A 16753-nucleotide genomic window follows, 5' to 3' on the forward strand; every position below is an offset into this window, starting at 1 on the left:
ATGCTAAAAAACACTGAATTGTACACCTACAGTTACCCTTTTAAAAAGGTTAAATTTATGGTGTATGAATTATGTCTCAATTAAAAAAAAAAAACATAATTTCAATCAGAATCCCAACAGCATTGTTTTGGGGAGAAGAGGTATTGAGAAAACAATGTTGTTTAATCCAAAATTCATTTGGAAAAATACACCTCTCAGAATAGGCAAGGAAATGACGAAAGAAAATCTTCTTGCCCTAACAGATTTTAAAATATGCATAGGGTTCCTGTAATAAAAACAGTATAGCAAAGGAACAAATATATCAAAATGATAGAAAATAATGCAAAAGTATAATATAGTTTGTGTGTCTGCCTACCATTTCATATACTATAAAGGTGGTGTTTGTATGGAAAGGGCATTTTATTTATTAAGTACTGACGGGAAAACACTAAGAATTTGGCTTTTAAATGAATCTGTATTCTATCAATCATATTGGCATGTAAACTTATTTGAAAAATAACAATGCATTTTATTTATTCGATCTGGAGACTCCTTCCAGATCCAAGACACACCAAAGGTTAGAAACCTCTGGCGTCCAGAATCAACTCAAACTTCTCAGCATGGCATTCAAGACCTTTTATTATCTGGCCCCCACACTCCCGAACAGAACCGTTAAGTACGCAGATAGCAAAACAGGGTGTTCCACAACCTATGGTTGATCTCCACCTCTCCAGGCCTCTACTGGTTTTTTCGCTTCCGTTTCTAAGACGTCCCACCAATTTGAGTAGCTGATCTTCTGCGACTTTTGCTTATTATACAACTCTGTAATTCGTATTTGCCCGCCTGCCTGCCCTGCCACATTGAGAGTAGCAGAATGGCAAGGACCTGTGGCTTATTCATCTTTGTATCGCCTGCTTCGTGCACAGAAATAAAAAACAAAAACAAAACAGAGAAATTCCTCAAATGACTTTGAAACGAATCTTTTCCCTTTTCCTAAATAACTGTATAGTGGGCAAAAGCCGCGGGAATGCTTTCTCCCTAGCCAGAGGCTGGGACTCCACACAAAAGTCGCCGAATTTGGGGAGAAACCTGTTTAATTTCCTGACTCATGCGTATTATTTACTAGGCTACCAGCATGCCCACGACAAAGATGGATTCTCCGGGCTCTGACTCCGCTTTCAAATCAGACATACCAGCCATCTTTCTTAAGGTCAAGGCGCAAGCCGGAAGGTCACACCCTACCTGTCTCAGAAATGCCAGACGCCTTTAAATCACCGAGAATCCAATCGGAATCGACATTTTCGCCGGAACCTCTCTGCCTCACGACCGGAAGAGGCTGTGCGTAAAGGCGTTGGGGGCGGAAATGACGGGAAAGTAGTAGTGAGGTAGTTGGCGGGTGGTTGAGTAGAGCCGGTCGCCATGTCCGCGGGGAGCGCGACACATCCTGGAGCTGGCGGGTAAAGCTTTTAGGGCGAGGGAATCGGAGCGAACATGGGGGCACCGGAGAGGCAGAGGGAACCTGGGAAGCTGCGTATGGGGGGTGGGGCGCCTAAGTGGGAAGTGTACGTATCGGAGGGCCAGACATTTGGGAGGAAGGATCTTGAACAGGCCTGGGTCCCTTAAAAGGCCGGCGGGATCCAAGGGAGGAGGGAAGCAGGGACTTTTGGAAGGGCGAGCCAAGGGGAAGGCGAACACGAGAATATGCGAGACAGAGTGGAGTCTTTCGATAGAGATAACAGAGTAGAAACGAAGTAGATTTTGGGAAAGTGTTGAAAGAAGTGTGAGTTTGGTGAAATAAAGCAGTAATTGTTTGTTTAAAGAGAGATGGGAATTTTAGACCTGAACGGTGGTTTGGAGGTGTAAATGGAAATGAGAGAGGGGAAAATGGGGTTCTAAGGCATAGTAAGGTAAGAATCGTGTAGGTGAAATTTTGGAGGCCTAATATTTTCCTTCCCCTACCTGTAGGCGCCGCAGCAAATGGGACCAACCAGCTCCAGCCCCCCTTCTCTTCCTCCCACCAGCTGCCCCAGGTGGGGAGGTCACCAGCAGTGGGGGAAGCCCTGGGGGTACCACAGCTGCTCCTTCAGGAGCCTTGGATGCCGCTGCTGCTGTGGCTGCCAAGATCAATGCCATGCTCATGGCCAAAGGGAAGCTGAAACCAAGTCAAAATGCTTCTGAGAAGGTATTCAAATTGAATCTCTTGTGAATTGCAATTGTAATAGGAATTGTTTTGTAATCCTGTCATTTCATAATTTGTGTTAATGAAGGAGAAAACGGGTATAATAATGTGAAGATTATTTAGGTTTGGGAACGTTTTAGGTGACATTTTGTGATAAATACGTTTTTACAAGGCCATTTTGATGGGGGTGGTAACATTTATGGACCAGATTGTTTTGTCCATGTTCACCTAGTTCAGTTTAAGTTCTATCCATATAATCATTTAAAGCAATGTAATATATTGTTGATACACATGTTTTTTTGATGAAGTCAAAAGAGAAATTCAGCTAAATCAAATGAGCTTTAAAGTGTCAACTCTAATTAGAACCTGTAGATATTTAACGATTACTTCCCTGAACTGCAGTTAAACATGAGCTCAAATGGAGGAATAATTTATGCATGTGTTGTTTTGCTGTTTTCATACCAAATGAGGACATTTGGTCATTTTATGAAATCTCTGGTATAATTTAGAATGTTGTAACTAGAAGGGATCACGCTGGTCTCCTGAGTAGCTAGGACTACAGGTGTGCACCACCGTGACCAGCTATACTTTAAAAAAAAAAAAATCTTTACAACAATTTTATGTAATAGATTATTGTTACGAGTTTACAGATGAGGAAAATTAGGTTCTTGAATGTAAGTAACTTCTACAAGATCTGTAAGTACAAGATCAATGTGTTCTAGTGTAGCCCATTCCACTGTAATTATCATAAGAAAAACTTTTTTCTGGTTTAAATTAAAATTTGCCTCCCATGGTACCTGTGAAGAGGTGAGTTCTGTGTTTGAAAATGCAAACCTTTGTGAGCCTTCCACAAACCCTTCTATGGAATGTTTGTCAGTAGACCATTGTGTGGATGCTTATATATTAAAGTTCTGCAGAGTTGGTAAGAACTTTTAGTGAATTAAAAATTCGCTATTAAGTATGTTTTATGTTTATGTGAGTCAGTTGTCCATTTCTAAGGTCTATGAGGAAAAATTAGAAGCATAATGACAAAGCCAGGTACAGTGGCTCACACCTGTAATCCCAGGACTTTGGGAGGCCAAGGTGGGAGGATCACTTGAGGTCAAGAATTCCAGACCAGCTTGGGTAAAATAGTGAGAACCTGTCTCTCCACAAAATTTTTAAAATTGTCAGGTGTGGTGGTGCCTGCCTGTAGTCTTAGCTACTGGGGAGGCTGAGGCAGGAGGGTTGTTTGAGTCCAAGAGTTCAAGGCTACAGTGAGCCGTGATCATGCCACTGCATTCCAGCCTCGGCAACAGAGTTACCTTGTCTCTTCTTTAAAACATTTTAAAAAGTAAAATGATACTTGAACTTGGCAGGAGGCAACAGGGTACATAAATACTGATTTTAGAATCATAACACCTAGGTTTGAAACCCAGAGTCCCCCCAGTTAACTTGTTATAAGGCTTTGACATAATGAACTTCAGTTTTCTCTTTGGTAATATATACCCACACTGTCCAGTGCAGTAGTCACTAGCCACATGTGGCTATTTAAATTAAATACACTCCCAGCCTTCAGAACTGTGAGAAACAAATCTTTGTTAAGAAAAAAAATTCAAATTAAATACAATTTAAAATTTAGTTCATGAGTCACATTAGCTATGTTTCAATGGTCAAGAGACACATTTGGCTAGTGGCTGCCATATTGGACTGCTCAGATACAGAACGCTTAACATTGTCACAGAAAGTTCTGTTAGACAACATTGATACATACTGTTAAAATGTTTTTTCAGTTAACACTCAAATCCAGCTTTCTGGAGTTGTTTGTAGTTTAAATTGAGAGAAACCAGATCAGGCTTTAGGATCTTACTGGCTTTTCATTCATTCTTTCTTCTTCCATAATAGAGTAATAGGATGATTAATTAGATATAATTTAACGATTTTTGAGAACTTTACAAGGATGGAATTAGTTGAATTTACTTGTGACTATAAAGATGGCACAAAGGTAGCTTCCTGTTGCATAAAAAAGGTGTGTGGGTTGTACATATGCTCTCTACCCTCTCTACATTTTACTACACATATTGCCATTTAATTGAGCTGTGAAGCATCATAACTTGGCCCATTTTCCTTTTGGAGGTTGCGGTTTCTAGTCCATGGACTTTCTGTAATTATATGGCCATAAAAATGCACACAGGGCCAAGGTTACAGAGAAATCTAATCTAATAGTGGCCTTTAAGTAAGTCGATTCTACTTGGTGTCATTTTAGTGAGGTTTTGGTTGCTTGTTATTTCAGTTATGAAGAATGACTAAATGTGTTTGTAGGCAGATAAAGGGAACCATAGGGCGGTGGTGGGACTTGGGAAAGGATAGATGCAAATTGGACAACTAAAAGATTTTATTTCATCATATAAACTTTTTTATCTAATTTTTTTCTCTTTTTGTAGCTTCAGACCCCTGGCAAAGGCCTAACTAGCAATAAAAGCAAGGATGACCTGGTGGTAGCTGAAGTAGAAATTAATGATGTGCCTCTCACATGTAGGAACTTGCTGACTCGAGGACAGACCCAAGATGAGGTGTGGAGGAGTTGGGGCATTTGGGGGAAGGTGGAGGGTGGATTCAGAAAAAGATCTGTAAACACAAGGAGGAGTTAGATATTTATTAATGGGTTTGGGCCGTAGTCTCCAAAGTCACAATTGGGTTTAACTTAACTTCAGAGTAAAGTGAATGAAACAGATATGCGTAAATTCTTTGGGGGATTTGAATGGAAAAACAATGGAATCAAAATTTCAGGTAGAGAGAATTCATTCCTACCTCATGTGGAATGAATGAAAAATCTGTCCTTCTATCTGCCATTAAAATCAACTAAATACCACATCATCTTTTTAACAGAACATTTCTTTCTTTAGATCAGCCGACTTAGTGGGGCTGCAGTGTCCACTCGAGGGAGGTTCATGACAACTGAGGAGAAGGCCAAAGTGGGACCAGGGTGTGTATGCTTATCCTCTAGTTTGGGAAACGTTTGGGTATAAAATTCACATTAGCTTCATATTTTTCATTCTTAGGTAATGTGTAAATGTGTAATGTGTAGTGGTTTGTGGGGTATGTGTGTCCTGCTTTATAGCAGAATTCTGGGTATCTCAAATAAGTATAAGAAATGTTGGCAGCTATTTTGTTTTCCTTTTCCCACTGGATTTTTATTTCACATTTAATGTTTTTATTGGAAGAAACAAATTACAAGAATGTGTGAAAGAAGATAACTGTTAACATTTAATATATATACTTTTAAACTTTTTTTCTTCTTTTTTTTTTTTGTTCCCCCACTCCCTAAACCTTTTTTCTATGGAAATAACTCTTCCCACAAATGGGCTCATTTTGTTGTAATCTCCCTTTTTTTAAAAAAAATCCTTTTATTGCCTTTATGATGATGGCTATTGATCACTCTATTAATTGTCAAGACCATATTTTCCTATAACCTATTAGACAACCAACAAAACAGAATTCTATTCTAGAGTATTGGACCATCGCAGTTGGATAACAATGCTAATGAACCCATAGAGCTTTTCGGTTGGTTTTTTTTTTTTTTTTTTTTCTTTTTTTTTTTACAAGCTCTTGATCCTGTGTGGACCAGTTAACTTCTTTTTTTTTTTTTTTTTTTAGATAGGGTCCTGCTCTGTCACCCAGGCTAGAGTGCAGTGGCATGATCATAGCTCACTGCAACCTCAAATTCCTGGTCTCCAGTGATCCTCCTGCCTCAGCCTCCCAGACAGCTGAGACTACAGGAAAGTGCCACCACACCCGGCCAATTTTTCCACTTTTAGTAGAGTTGGGCTCTGACTCTTGCTCAGGCTGGTCTTGAACTCCTGAGCTCAAGCAATCCTCCCACCTCAGCCTCTCCATGTGCTAGGATTATAGGCGTGAGCCACTGCACCTGGCCCTTCCAGTTAACTTTTAACAACAAGAAAAGTTTATTTGTTCTCCAGCTGTAAAATCACATTCCTAGAAATTAAGTAGCAACGGTTCTTTCAAAGCATATAGTTCCTTTTTCTTATTTGGAAACTTTAAACATTACAAATTAGATTTGATGACACATTTGACTCCTTTTTTGGTTTTGACCAGATTGGCATCATCCTTTTTTATTTCTCTTTATAGGGATCGTCCATTATATCTTCATGTTCAGGGCCAGACACGGGAATTAGTGGACAGTAAGTAATGTTTTTGGTTCACATAGTGCTTTTTGTGAAGAGCAAAGTACAGGACTTGTGTAACAAATTGGCAGAGTCACTGGAGGCTGTTCTAACTTTGTTCATGAACCACATACAAATGTGTATAGGGGGTTAGAGAGGTTGGGAGCCACATATTTGGGGAACCTATAAAATGGGTTGATGTTTGAGTAATTGAACATTGACCTGTCTTTATCACTGGGGACTAGTCAGTTCATTTGATTCAGTCTTACTGTCTGTTTTTCCCTAGGAGCTGTAAACAGGATCAAAGAAATTATCACCAATGGAGTGGTGAAAGCTGCCACAGGGACAAGTCCAACTTTTAATGGTGCAACAGTAACTGTCTATCACCAGCCTGCACCCATTGCTCAGCTGTCTCCAGCTGTTAGCCAGAAGCCTCCCTTCCAGTCAGGGGTATGTTTCAGGGGAGAGATCATTAACAGCTTTATCATTTCTTTAAAAAAATGATATATGCTAAATAATACATAAAAAGAAAAAAATAAAATCCTAAATTCCAACCTGAAAGTTACCTGCTATTGGTATTCTGTTAATGGCCTATCTAGGTTTCCAAGATATAATGAACATCTGAACACACATCTCTTCATACTGATATGTTTTAGAAAGGGGATTGATAGGTGAAAGGATATACACATTGTACATTTTGAAGTTAGTGGTTTTAATTTGTATTTGTAAACTTGATGGTAACTGGAGGACTAAGAAGGCTGAGTCTGATGAAGCAAGACTTTGCTGATACATTCCTCCTAGAAAAAAGGGTTGGAGAGAGCAGCCCTCATTGGAGAATGTCACAGGGCTGACTGTACTACCCAACACATTCTACTCCAGTTTTACAGGAGGCTGAAAATTTCTTATTGACTTTATATCAGTTGGAGGGAAATGGTTATGCTTACTCAATATTGGATCTTGGGTTGTTGCTTCTTAAATATGTTTTGCTGAGTGGAATAAGGCATTTATTTTGTAGGTAGGTACATGGAAGATGAAGTTCCTACTTAAATTCCTTGATAGGGTTTATTTTTATGGTAGAAATTATATATAGTGGGTCTTTATTCTGGAAGTGATTAAAAGTATCTTGGAGATTAAAGTATTTTATGTAATTTTCTACAAGGTTAGGATTTAATTATGTAGTCTCTGTTTAATCTGAGGTGTTCTGTTCCTCCTACAGATGCATTATGTTCAAGATAAATTATTCGTGGGTCTGGAACATGCTGTGCCCACATTTAATGTCAAGGAGAAGGTGGAAGGTCCAGGTTGCTCTTATTTGCAGCACATTCAGATTGAAACAGGTGCCAAAGTCTTCCTACGAGGCAAAGGTTCAGGCTGTATTGAGCCAGCATCTGGCCGAGAAGCTTTTGAACCTATGTATATTTACATCAGGTATGGATGGGTGGGGCAAAGGACATTTGGAATCCTTGTCAGTTTGTTGGTATAGGCAGGAGAGAGCGATTAAGGAGCAAGAGAAAATGGGCGTGCTTAATAGTAACATGAGAGAATTAGGTAAATATTAATACTAGCAGTAATCACATTATAATTAATAAAAATTGTTGAATTAGTAGGTGGAATTGTCTCTTTAGTGTTAAAGTCTTTGGGTTTTGTACAAGACCGTGATTCTAAAATGAGCTGTGATATCCTAAAATAGTTTTAATTTAAAGTTATAATAATATACTTCATAGTAATTCTATGGCCTTGAATATTTTTGTATCAAGAAGTACATTACCCAGATAGAGACCCATAAAATATTTGTGGTAATCATACTATATGTGTCTTAAAAGGCTTATATTTTATGTTCTTATTTTATGATTTTCAGAGGCCTAGGTTTTAACTACAATTAATATATTAAAGTAGATTTATAAAACAGCGTGAAAATCTAAAGCAGAATTCTGTATCTTTTGTTTTTCTCTCGTTTGAATTCCTGGTTCTTATTTCTTTGCAGTCATCCCAAACCAGAAGGCCTGGCTGCTGCCAAAAAACTGTGTGAGAATCTCTTGCAAACAGTGAGTTATATTTGTTTGATATCCAGAGGAGCTACTGCCATTTTGGAGTGTGTCTTAGCTATTCCTTTCACCTGTGTTAGGGTCCTAGTGCTGCCAAAATAAATTGTCATAAATAAGGTGGCTTAAAATAACAAAAATTTATTTTATCACAGTTCCTAAAGCCAGGAGTCCAAAATCAAAGTGCTGGCAAGGTTGGTTCCTTCTGGAGTCTTTGAGAGAGGAACCATCCCATGCCTCCTAGCATCTGGTGGTTGCCTTGGCATTCTTTGGCTTTTGTTAGGATAACTCCAATCTAAAGTAAGGGTAGAGCTATGATAGATTAAAAACAATTAGCAATGCTTTTGGAATAATTGCTTATTTTGATTACCCATTCTTTTTAGTCTATAAACAAATAACCAAAAGTTAAACTATAGGATTGTTTATATAGTAGTTAAAGGAAATCAGGTTTTGGATTGAATATATTCAACCTAGAGTTGCTTTTGTACATATAACCTGATTTACCAACCCTTATACCAGGTGATTTGACTGTTTCCCATCTTCTTCTTTGTTGGTACTTGATGTTACCAACTGACTTAGTAGGATGCTTGTAGTGATGAGCAGGTGGGAGAAAAGTACTTGACACTTACTAAACTGTGAGCTCCTTGAGGACAAGTTACCCAGTAAATATGAATGAATGAATTTTCACCAGTTATACTAACAACTTAAATTTCCTAATTAATTTCTGTGGCTTTCTGAATGATTTTGTACCCTAGAATTGAGTCTAGTTCAGGGGATTTAGGATTATACATGCTCCTATTTCCCAAAATTTGGCTTAATGGATTATGGGTTTACCTCATTAAAATGTAGATAAATAAGTCTAAATTTGATTGGAACATCAGTGGAAATATTTTAATTCCTAATTGCTTTGGTTCTGGAATTATATAATCAGACCCAGACCCTTATAAATACAGTCAATTGGGACCATCCCATAATAATTTGCTTTCGCATCTCTTTCAGGTTCATGCTGAATACTCTAGATTTGTGAATCAGATTAATACTGCTGTACCATTACCAGGTGTGTACACCTTGAAGTATTTAAAAAGTATTTTGTTAGTGATATTTATTTGTAACTGTGATACTTGAGGCTAGACTAACTGTGCCAGGGCACTATTAATGTTCCTTTCAACTTAGGGTAATTTGGAAAGATACCCTATATATTAAGTTTAGTATTCAGCTAAAATGTCTCATTTTGATGCAGCTGATTAAACACTTTTTTTCTTCCCCCTCAGGCTATACACAACCCTCTGCTATAAGTAGTGTCCCTCCTCAACCACCATATTATCCATCCAATGGCTATCAGTCTGGTTACCCTGTTGTTCCCCCTCCTCAGCAGCCAGTTCAACCTCCCTACGGAGTACCAAGCATAGTGCCACCAGCTGTTTCACTGGCACCTGGAGTCTTGCCAGCATTACCTACTGGAGTCCCACCTGTGCCAACACAATACCCGATAACACAAGTGCAGCCTCCAGCTAGCACTGGACAGGTAGGATGCCAGGATAGGCAACATGAGATCACTGAATTTAGGAAGAACTGGGGGAGGGAGAAGTCGTATTCCAATAAATCATGTAGTATATAATGTCTTTTTCATAGTCTTCTGTGTTCCCACCACCAACCAACCTGAATACTTTAGAATAGTGTATACACTTGTGTGTATGTCATCCTAAACATTATAGTTAGCTTCATAAGGCTTGCCACCACAGTTGTTTAAGGTGGGGGTGGTCAGCAGACTTGCTATAAAGGGCCAGATGTTAAATATTTTAGGCTTTGGGGGCCATACAGTCTCTCTTGTTCCCCTCGTTGTAGTGCAAAAGCAGCCATAGATACCTGAAGGAATGAGCATGGCTATACTCCATAGAACTTTATTTACAAAAACAGGTGGCAGGCCACAATCATAGTCTGCCATACCATGGGCTGTGGTTTGCCTACCTTTGCCTTTGCAGTGTTAACAAAGTCCTTATGGAGACTGCCTATATCACACCTCCCACTGATTGGAACTGAGCGGTTCTAATTTAGGAGCAAACATTGTATCATATGCATGTGTTCCTAGACAAAGAGCTGTATGAACTTTGCAAAGTTAGGGATTAAAAATGCTGGTATGTTTCTTTCGTAATTTCTTAATTTATGTAAGAAACTAGAATTTTAGGAAAAGAGTAGATATCTAGTTTATCTGGGTGGATTATGTACAAGCCTTGGAGGCAAGGGAGGGACTAATGAGAGCATGGTAATGGATTTATGGTGGGCCCTTCATGTGGGCCTCTCATAGTGGACCCATGCTAGAGTAAACTGCAGCCTCGAACCATTGCCCAGCCTCCTCAGCCGTGGGCTGTGAGCACTGAAGGGGGTTGTACATTGTCTAACAAAAAAGGGCTTATGAACTAAATTCTATTTGTGATCTCTAGTCAAAATTATTATACTTTTTTTTTTGAGACAGAGTCTCACTCTGTTGCCCAGGCTAGAGTATCGTGGCGTCAGCCTAGCTCACAGCAACCTCAAACTCCTGGGCTCAAGCAATCTTTCTGCCTCAGCCTCCCAAGTAGCTGGGACTACAGGCATGCACCACCATGCCCGGCTAATTTTTCTATATATATTTTAGCTGTCCATATAATTTCTTTCTATTTTTAGTAGAGACGAGGTCTCGCTCTTGCTTAGGCTGGTCTCGAACTCCTGAGCTCAAACGATCCACCCGCCTCGGCCTCCCAGAGTGCTAGGATTACAGGTGTGAGCCACCGCGCCTGGCCTTACACTTTTTATATTTAGTCAGCTCTGTAGTTCCCCAGCTTTGAGCTTTGGTCTTTTGTAATTAGGAAGCAATATGACAGAGCGGGTAAGAGCTAGGGGTTTGAGTTAGATTGCCAGGGTTCATCATGCTTTCCCATATTCTTTCATTCTTTTTTTTTTTTTTTTAAATAAACCCCTCAAAATGATAATGCTTTCCCATTTTTGATCAGTGTGATCTTGGGATATAACTTGATCTGTCTAGGCTTTGGTTTTCCTTAGATACAGAATGGTCGCAATGATAAAAATCTCAAAGGGTTGCAAAGATTAAGTAAGATGATCGAAGCAGTCAATAAATGCTAGCTGTTTGTTGTTATTAATGCTATTATGTACCACATAACAATATTTCTGTCAGTGATGGACCACATACACGATGGTGGTCTGTCCCATATGATTGGCTGGGCACCATGGCTCAGGTCTGTAATCCCAGCACTTGGGGGAGGCTGAGGCAGGGGGATCACTTTAGGCCAGGAGTTCAAGACCAGCCTGGGCAAGATAGTGAGACCCTGTTCCTACAAAAAAATGCTTTAAAAGTTAGCCGGGCATGGTAATGTGCGCCTGTAGTTCCAGCTACTTGGAAGGCTGAGGCAGGAGGACCGCTTTAGCCCAGGAATTCAAAGTTACAGTGAGCCTATGACCTGGCTGCTGCACTCCAGCCTGAATGACAGAGCAAGACTGTCTCAAAAAAATACAAAGATGATGGTTATAATGCCATATTTTTACTATACTTTGTTTAGATATGTTTGGATACACAAATATTTACCACTGTGTTACAATTGCCTACAGTATTCAGTACAGTAACAGGCTGTACAGGTTTGTAACCAGGAGCAATAGGCCATATCATATAGCCTATGTGTGTAGCAGGCTATTCCATCTAGGTTTGTGTAAATATACTCTATGATCTTCACACAGCAATGAAATTGCCTCACACTGCATTTCTCAGAATGTATCCCTGTTGTTAAGCAATGCATGACTGTAGTAATGATAGAGTTTTCCTTTTAGATGTGCTTATTTTTCTCTGATACATACTGTCTTTTGATCACCCCTTATTCCTTTTTGGAACAACATCTTCAAACATTAGACTCTTGACATAGCAAAATACTAATAACCATAAAAGTGATAGATGAAGTTGCTTCTGCCACATTAACAGTATTTAAGATACAGAAAGAACGAATTACATTGATTACAGGGCTTTAAATAAGAGAAAGCTCTTGCTCGATGACTTCTGAACTACAAGTGAGTGGCTGGAGTTATTGTTTGTTAATGGTCATGTTTGCTCCTAATAGCCCAAATGCTCATCAGATTTTTCCTGAGAGTTCAAAGCACTGTATATAGATTGTCAATTTAATATTTCTCTAGGATGAAGATGGGAAGGCTAGGTGATACTGTTACCAGATTACACATGAAGGAACTGAGTACCTGAAGATGAAAGAGTCATATGATACATATTGATCATTAAAGTATTTCCTAATCATTGTTTACTTTCTCATTGGGCATTCTCACACTTTTTCTTCCTTGGTTTGTTTTGGTCCCAGAGTCCGATGAGTGGTCCTTTTATTCCTGCTGCTCCTGTCAAAACTGCCTTGCCTGCTGGCCCCCAGCCCCAGCCCCAGCCCCCACTCCCAACTCAGCCCCAGGCACAGAAGAGGCGATTCACAGAGGAGCTACCAGATGAACGGGAATCTGGACTTCTTGGATACCAGGTTAAATAAAATATCCTGTCTTCATTTCCTCATCTTATTCTCCTACTATGTTCTCCCTTTAAAGAAAGATAAATTCACATCTATATCAACTGTCTTGCCAGTACTAGGATTTCTGCTTTTTGGAAGCCATTTAGGTTAGGTTTTTTATCCTATTCAACAGACTCTTGAAAACCTCCGATAGTTCTTACTCCCCTACACATCTCACCCAAAGCTATCAAACTACCAGTATGTGATTTGTATTTAAAATTACGGTTTTCAATTTGCTAATCTCTTTTTAGCAAAGAAGATGATTTCTTTCTCTAGCCCTCCCTGCCCAAGACTGCTAGAAATGGAGTGATTTTGTGACTACACATAATTGTAAACATAGTCATTTACTAAAGTTAAAAGATTATTAAAAGTTGTAGTTTTGGTGCAATTTTATCACAAGAAACAACTTTACAATTTGCCAGAATCCTGGACGCATTCTTTAAACCATGGCATTTTTACAGTTTATAACTTGGTTTATACAAACCATTTGAGCTATGGGCAGTCAGTTGAAAACAGGTGGACATAGCATAATGAATTATAATCTCTGACCAAGTCCTACAGAGCAAAAAAAAAAAAACAAAACCCTACTTTTGACTTCAGTTATACTGCAGATCCCAAAGAGCTATGTAGTGCAGTTTAATTTATTGCAATTTATCAGAAAGATGAGGCACTTGACAGTTACATTAAGGAGCTAAAGTCAATACAGCAGTTGTAGATTTGCTAATGCCACTGTATTTTTCTGCTCATAGCATGGACCCATTCATATGACTAATTTAGGTACAGGCTTCTCCAGTCAGAATGAGATTGAAGGTGCAGGATCGAAGCCGGCAAGTTCCTCAGGCAAAGAGCGAGAGAGGGACAGGTAAGTTATTTGTAACAATTATATGAGTATATTCAGATGTCATTTGTTTCCACCATTCATGAGAGTAATGATCATTGCTTTGAGCTTCAGTATTCTGAAACTGAAATGAAGTCTTTGAATCAAATGAGCTCCTGTTGGTTGTAATTGGCACAGTAATGGAAGATACATTACACCTTTCACACTCCTAGAAGCAGTTATACTCAGCTTTGTATAATTACTTATTCAAACATCTTCCTTTACTTTACGGTCTGCATCTTGGCCATAAGAGGGAGCTAGGTTCTTCGTACAACAGTTCGTTCTATTTTTGGCATGGCATTGCTATGAGGATGGGCCTCATACTTGATAATGTGTGTTATCTGATAATAGTTTGAAGGGGGTAGGGGCAAAAGTAGAAGGAGTTGAAATAAACGGTTAAAATGAACTTGAAGGATTACCTACAGACTTTATTATTCCACTTATATACTGGATAAATTAAAAATTGAATGTGTCTGAAAGAAAATTTCCTTTTGTCTTTCAAAAGGCAGTTGATGCCTCCACCAGCCTTTCCAGTGACTGGATTAAAAACAGAGTCTGATGAAAGGAATGGGTCTGGGACCTTAACAGGGAGCCATGGTAAGTCAGGTGTAGCTGGGGGAACAGGGGAATGACTAAGACTGGTCTAAAGCTATTAGTTTTCTAACCTGATGTTCATTCAGGTGCTTTATCCAACCTCTATAATCTACTGGCTAATGAGAATATTTTTATTTATATGGACAGCCTTTTGTTTTCAACCAGCGTGTCTAGAAAAGAAAAGAGTCAGTCAACTTATATTTTATACATAGCATCAGTGACATTAAAACCCTAGGAAATACTAGTGTTGGTAGGTCATGTTAAAATTCTGTTGCCTGTGTTGTCTGAATACCTGGAGGTAGTCTGATACAGATTTAAAGACTGAATCTTTGTATTGGGAGCTCAGCCACATCTCCCCTCATAGTTCTGTTTGTCTATAATGGTCAGCCTCTGGCTGTTAGGAAAAATGTTGCTTTTTAGCATCCCAGAACTCTAAAGCCTATAGAGGTACATGGGATCATTTTTGTTCTTTGCCTATAGTCATAATAAAAATAAACAGAAGAAAATACATATTTTTCTTTTCTTCTTTTCTTTTAACTCTTTAAAAGGTGAAATATCAGCCCTCAGACTCACTTGCTAACTTACCTTTTTTTTTTCTTTTTTTTTTCTTTTTTTTGTGTTTCTTTTTTCTTTCTCTGTTTTCTTACATGGTTCTGGTGGATTCACATTTGCTGATGCTGGTGCTGTTTTTCGTGTGATCTTCAACGTTTTTGGGTGACCATTGACCCTGTGACCTCAAAATGGTGTCCAACTAACCACTTACAATTAACATCTTTTTTTTATTAACGAATTTATGGTATTATCTTTTTTTTTTTTTTTTTTTTCTCCTTGGTGGGGAATGGGGTTGGGGTTGTTTTTCTCTATTCTAGATTATCCAGCCAAGAAGATGAAAACTACAGAGAAGGGATTTGGCTTAGTGGCTTATGCTGCAGATTCATCTGATGAAGAGGAGGAACATGGAGGTCATAAAAATGCAAGTAGTTTTCCACAGGGCTGGAGTTTGGGATATCAATACCCTTCATCACAACCACGAGCTAAACAACAGATGCCCTTCTGGATGGCCCCATAGGAAACAGTGGAACAGAGTTTTGACCTTCGGTGACTCTTCTTAGCAATAATGCATGCATTTGATTTAACAAGACTCTGGGGCCTATACTGGGAACCATCTTGGACCTGTCCAGAAGTTAGAGATGCAGTGTCCCTGTCTTAAAGGGGTTCCATTCTTTTTAAAACATCCTTATTTCTGCAGTGGCATAGAATCTGTCAGAATTTACTTAGAATCACAAATTTGTCTCAGAAGCTTTTTAACAGTTGGTGAAATATGCTTGTCCAACATAGCATCCTGACAAGGTCATTTCCATATACATTTTACCTGATCCAGCCTTTTCCAAATGACCAGCCCCAACTCTGACATAAAGAAAGTTTTATTTGTATTTTACTACTGTTGGGTCAATTTTGATAATAACTGGTTACAGACAAAGCCTTACTATTTATTAGTGGGGAAATGATTTTAAGACCATCCTTTCTTTTCAGTACTTAATTCTAAGAGATCCTCATCCCTATTCCATTTTGAATTCTGTTTTGGAAGATGCCATTTTACTAACTTAAAAGTTCGATATAGCTGGATCCGGGATAGGAAAATGAAGTTATTTTTCAATGTATGTGTTTTTTGTTTTTGTTTTTTTTTTATTGGGATGATCCAAAGCTGGCACCTTCAGGAACATTTGTCTCAGATAGCCATTGCTGTTTTTATTGCCCTTCTAAGCTCCTTGTCTTCAGCTGGGTCAGAGAAAACTACTTGACTAAAACTGGTCAGAACTCATCACAGAAATGAAACACAGTGGTCTGTTTCTCTCAGAACTGGTTGCAGCTAAAACGAGAGATCTGACTACTTGCAATAGGATGGTGGACTTAGTGACTGAAATTGCAACTTGTCCTTTTTCTTGGCATTACAGGTTTTGCCAAAAGAACTTTTTGTATCAAATATTGATGTGTGAAAGTGAAGGAGCTAGTCTGCTGAACCAAGAGTAGTTTGAGATACTGAACTGTCATTTTTGCACATTTGAATACTTTGCAGGCTGGCTTTGTATAAACTTATCCTCTGGTTTCCTATATGTTGTAAATATTTAGACCATAATTTCATTATAAATAAATGTATAAATATTCTGTTTGTGGTTTCTGTTTTTCTTCCATAACCCATCTGTATAATGCAATTATAACAGCAGAAAAATTACATACACAGACCCCAAAGTTCTGCATATAGTTCCAAGAGTTTTATCATTGTGAAGTATACCCTTAAAGTCCAGATGAAAATTCTGAAGATTATTATACTGGATATTTTCCATTTTCATATTTTAGTCCTTTATTTAATG

At 38.7% G+C, this 16753-nt stretch overlaps 1 protein-coding gene and 2 non-coding genes across 7 annotated transcripts; all 3 read left to right on the forward strand.

The window, feature by feature from the left end:
• The first annotated feature begins 1358 nt into the window (after nt 1-1358).
• Nucleotides 1359-16547, forward strand: KHDC4 (KH domain containing 4, pre-mRNA splicing factor). 5 transcript variants are annotated; one of them, XM_069480448.1, is made up of 14 exons: nt 1359-1436; nt 1945-2161; nt 4582-4710; nt 5044-5123; nt 6287-6339; nt 6608-6771; nt 7538-7749; nt 8306-8366; nt 9363-9420; nt 9635-9888; nt 12716-12883; nt 13660-13772; nt 14293-14384; nt 15251-16547. In XM_069480448.1, the coding sequence occupies exons 1-14, from the start codon at nt 1399-1401 to the stop codon at nt 15448-15450; spliced, it is 1839 nt and encodes a 612-aa protein (XP_069336549.1). In that variant the 5' UTR covers nt 1359-1398; the 3' UTR covers nt 15451-16547. The 5 variants fall into 5 exon arrangements, with proteins under 5 accessions (XP_069336549.1, XP_069336551.1, XP_069336550.1 ...); XM_069480450.1 differs by lacking the exon at nt 15251-16547 and having other exon boundaries at nt 1393-1436; nt 13688-13772; nt 14293-14361; XM_069480449.1 differs by lacking the exons at nt 14293-14384; nt 15251-16547 and having other exon boundaries at nt 1393-1436; nt 13688-14285.
• On the forward strand, nt 7062-7190 carry LOC138391180 (small Cajal body-specific RNA 4). The gene has a single exon (XR_011234794.1). It is a non-coding gene; the product is annotated as a small Cajal body-specific RNA 4 (non-coding RNA).
• On the forward strand, nt 10622-10757 carry LOC138391176 (small nucleolar RNA SNORA42/SNORA80 family). The gene has a single exon (XR_011234790.1). It is a non-coding gene; the product is annotated as a small nucleolar RNA SNORA42/SNORA80 family (small nucleolar RNA).
• Nucleotides 16548-16753: the final 206 nt, after the last annotated feature.

This window comes from Eulemur rufifrons, chromosome 8 (genome assembly GCF_041146395.1).
Source record: "Eulemur rufifrons isolate Redbay chromosome 8, OSU_ERuf_1, whole genome shotgun sequence".
NCBI lineage: Eukaryota > Metazoa > Chordata > Mammalia > Primates > Lemuridae > Eulemur > Eulemur rufifrons.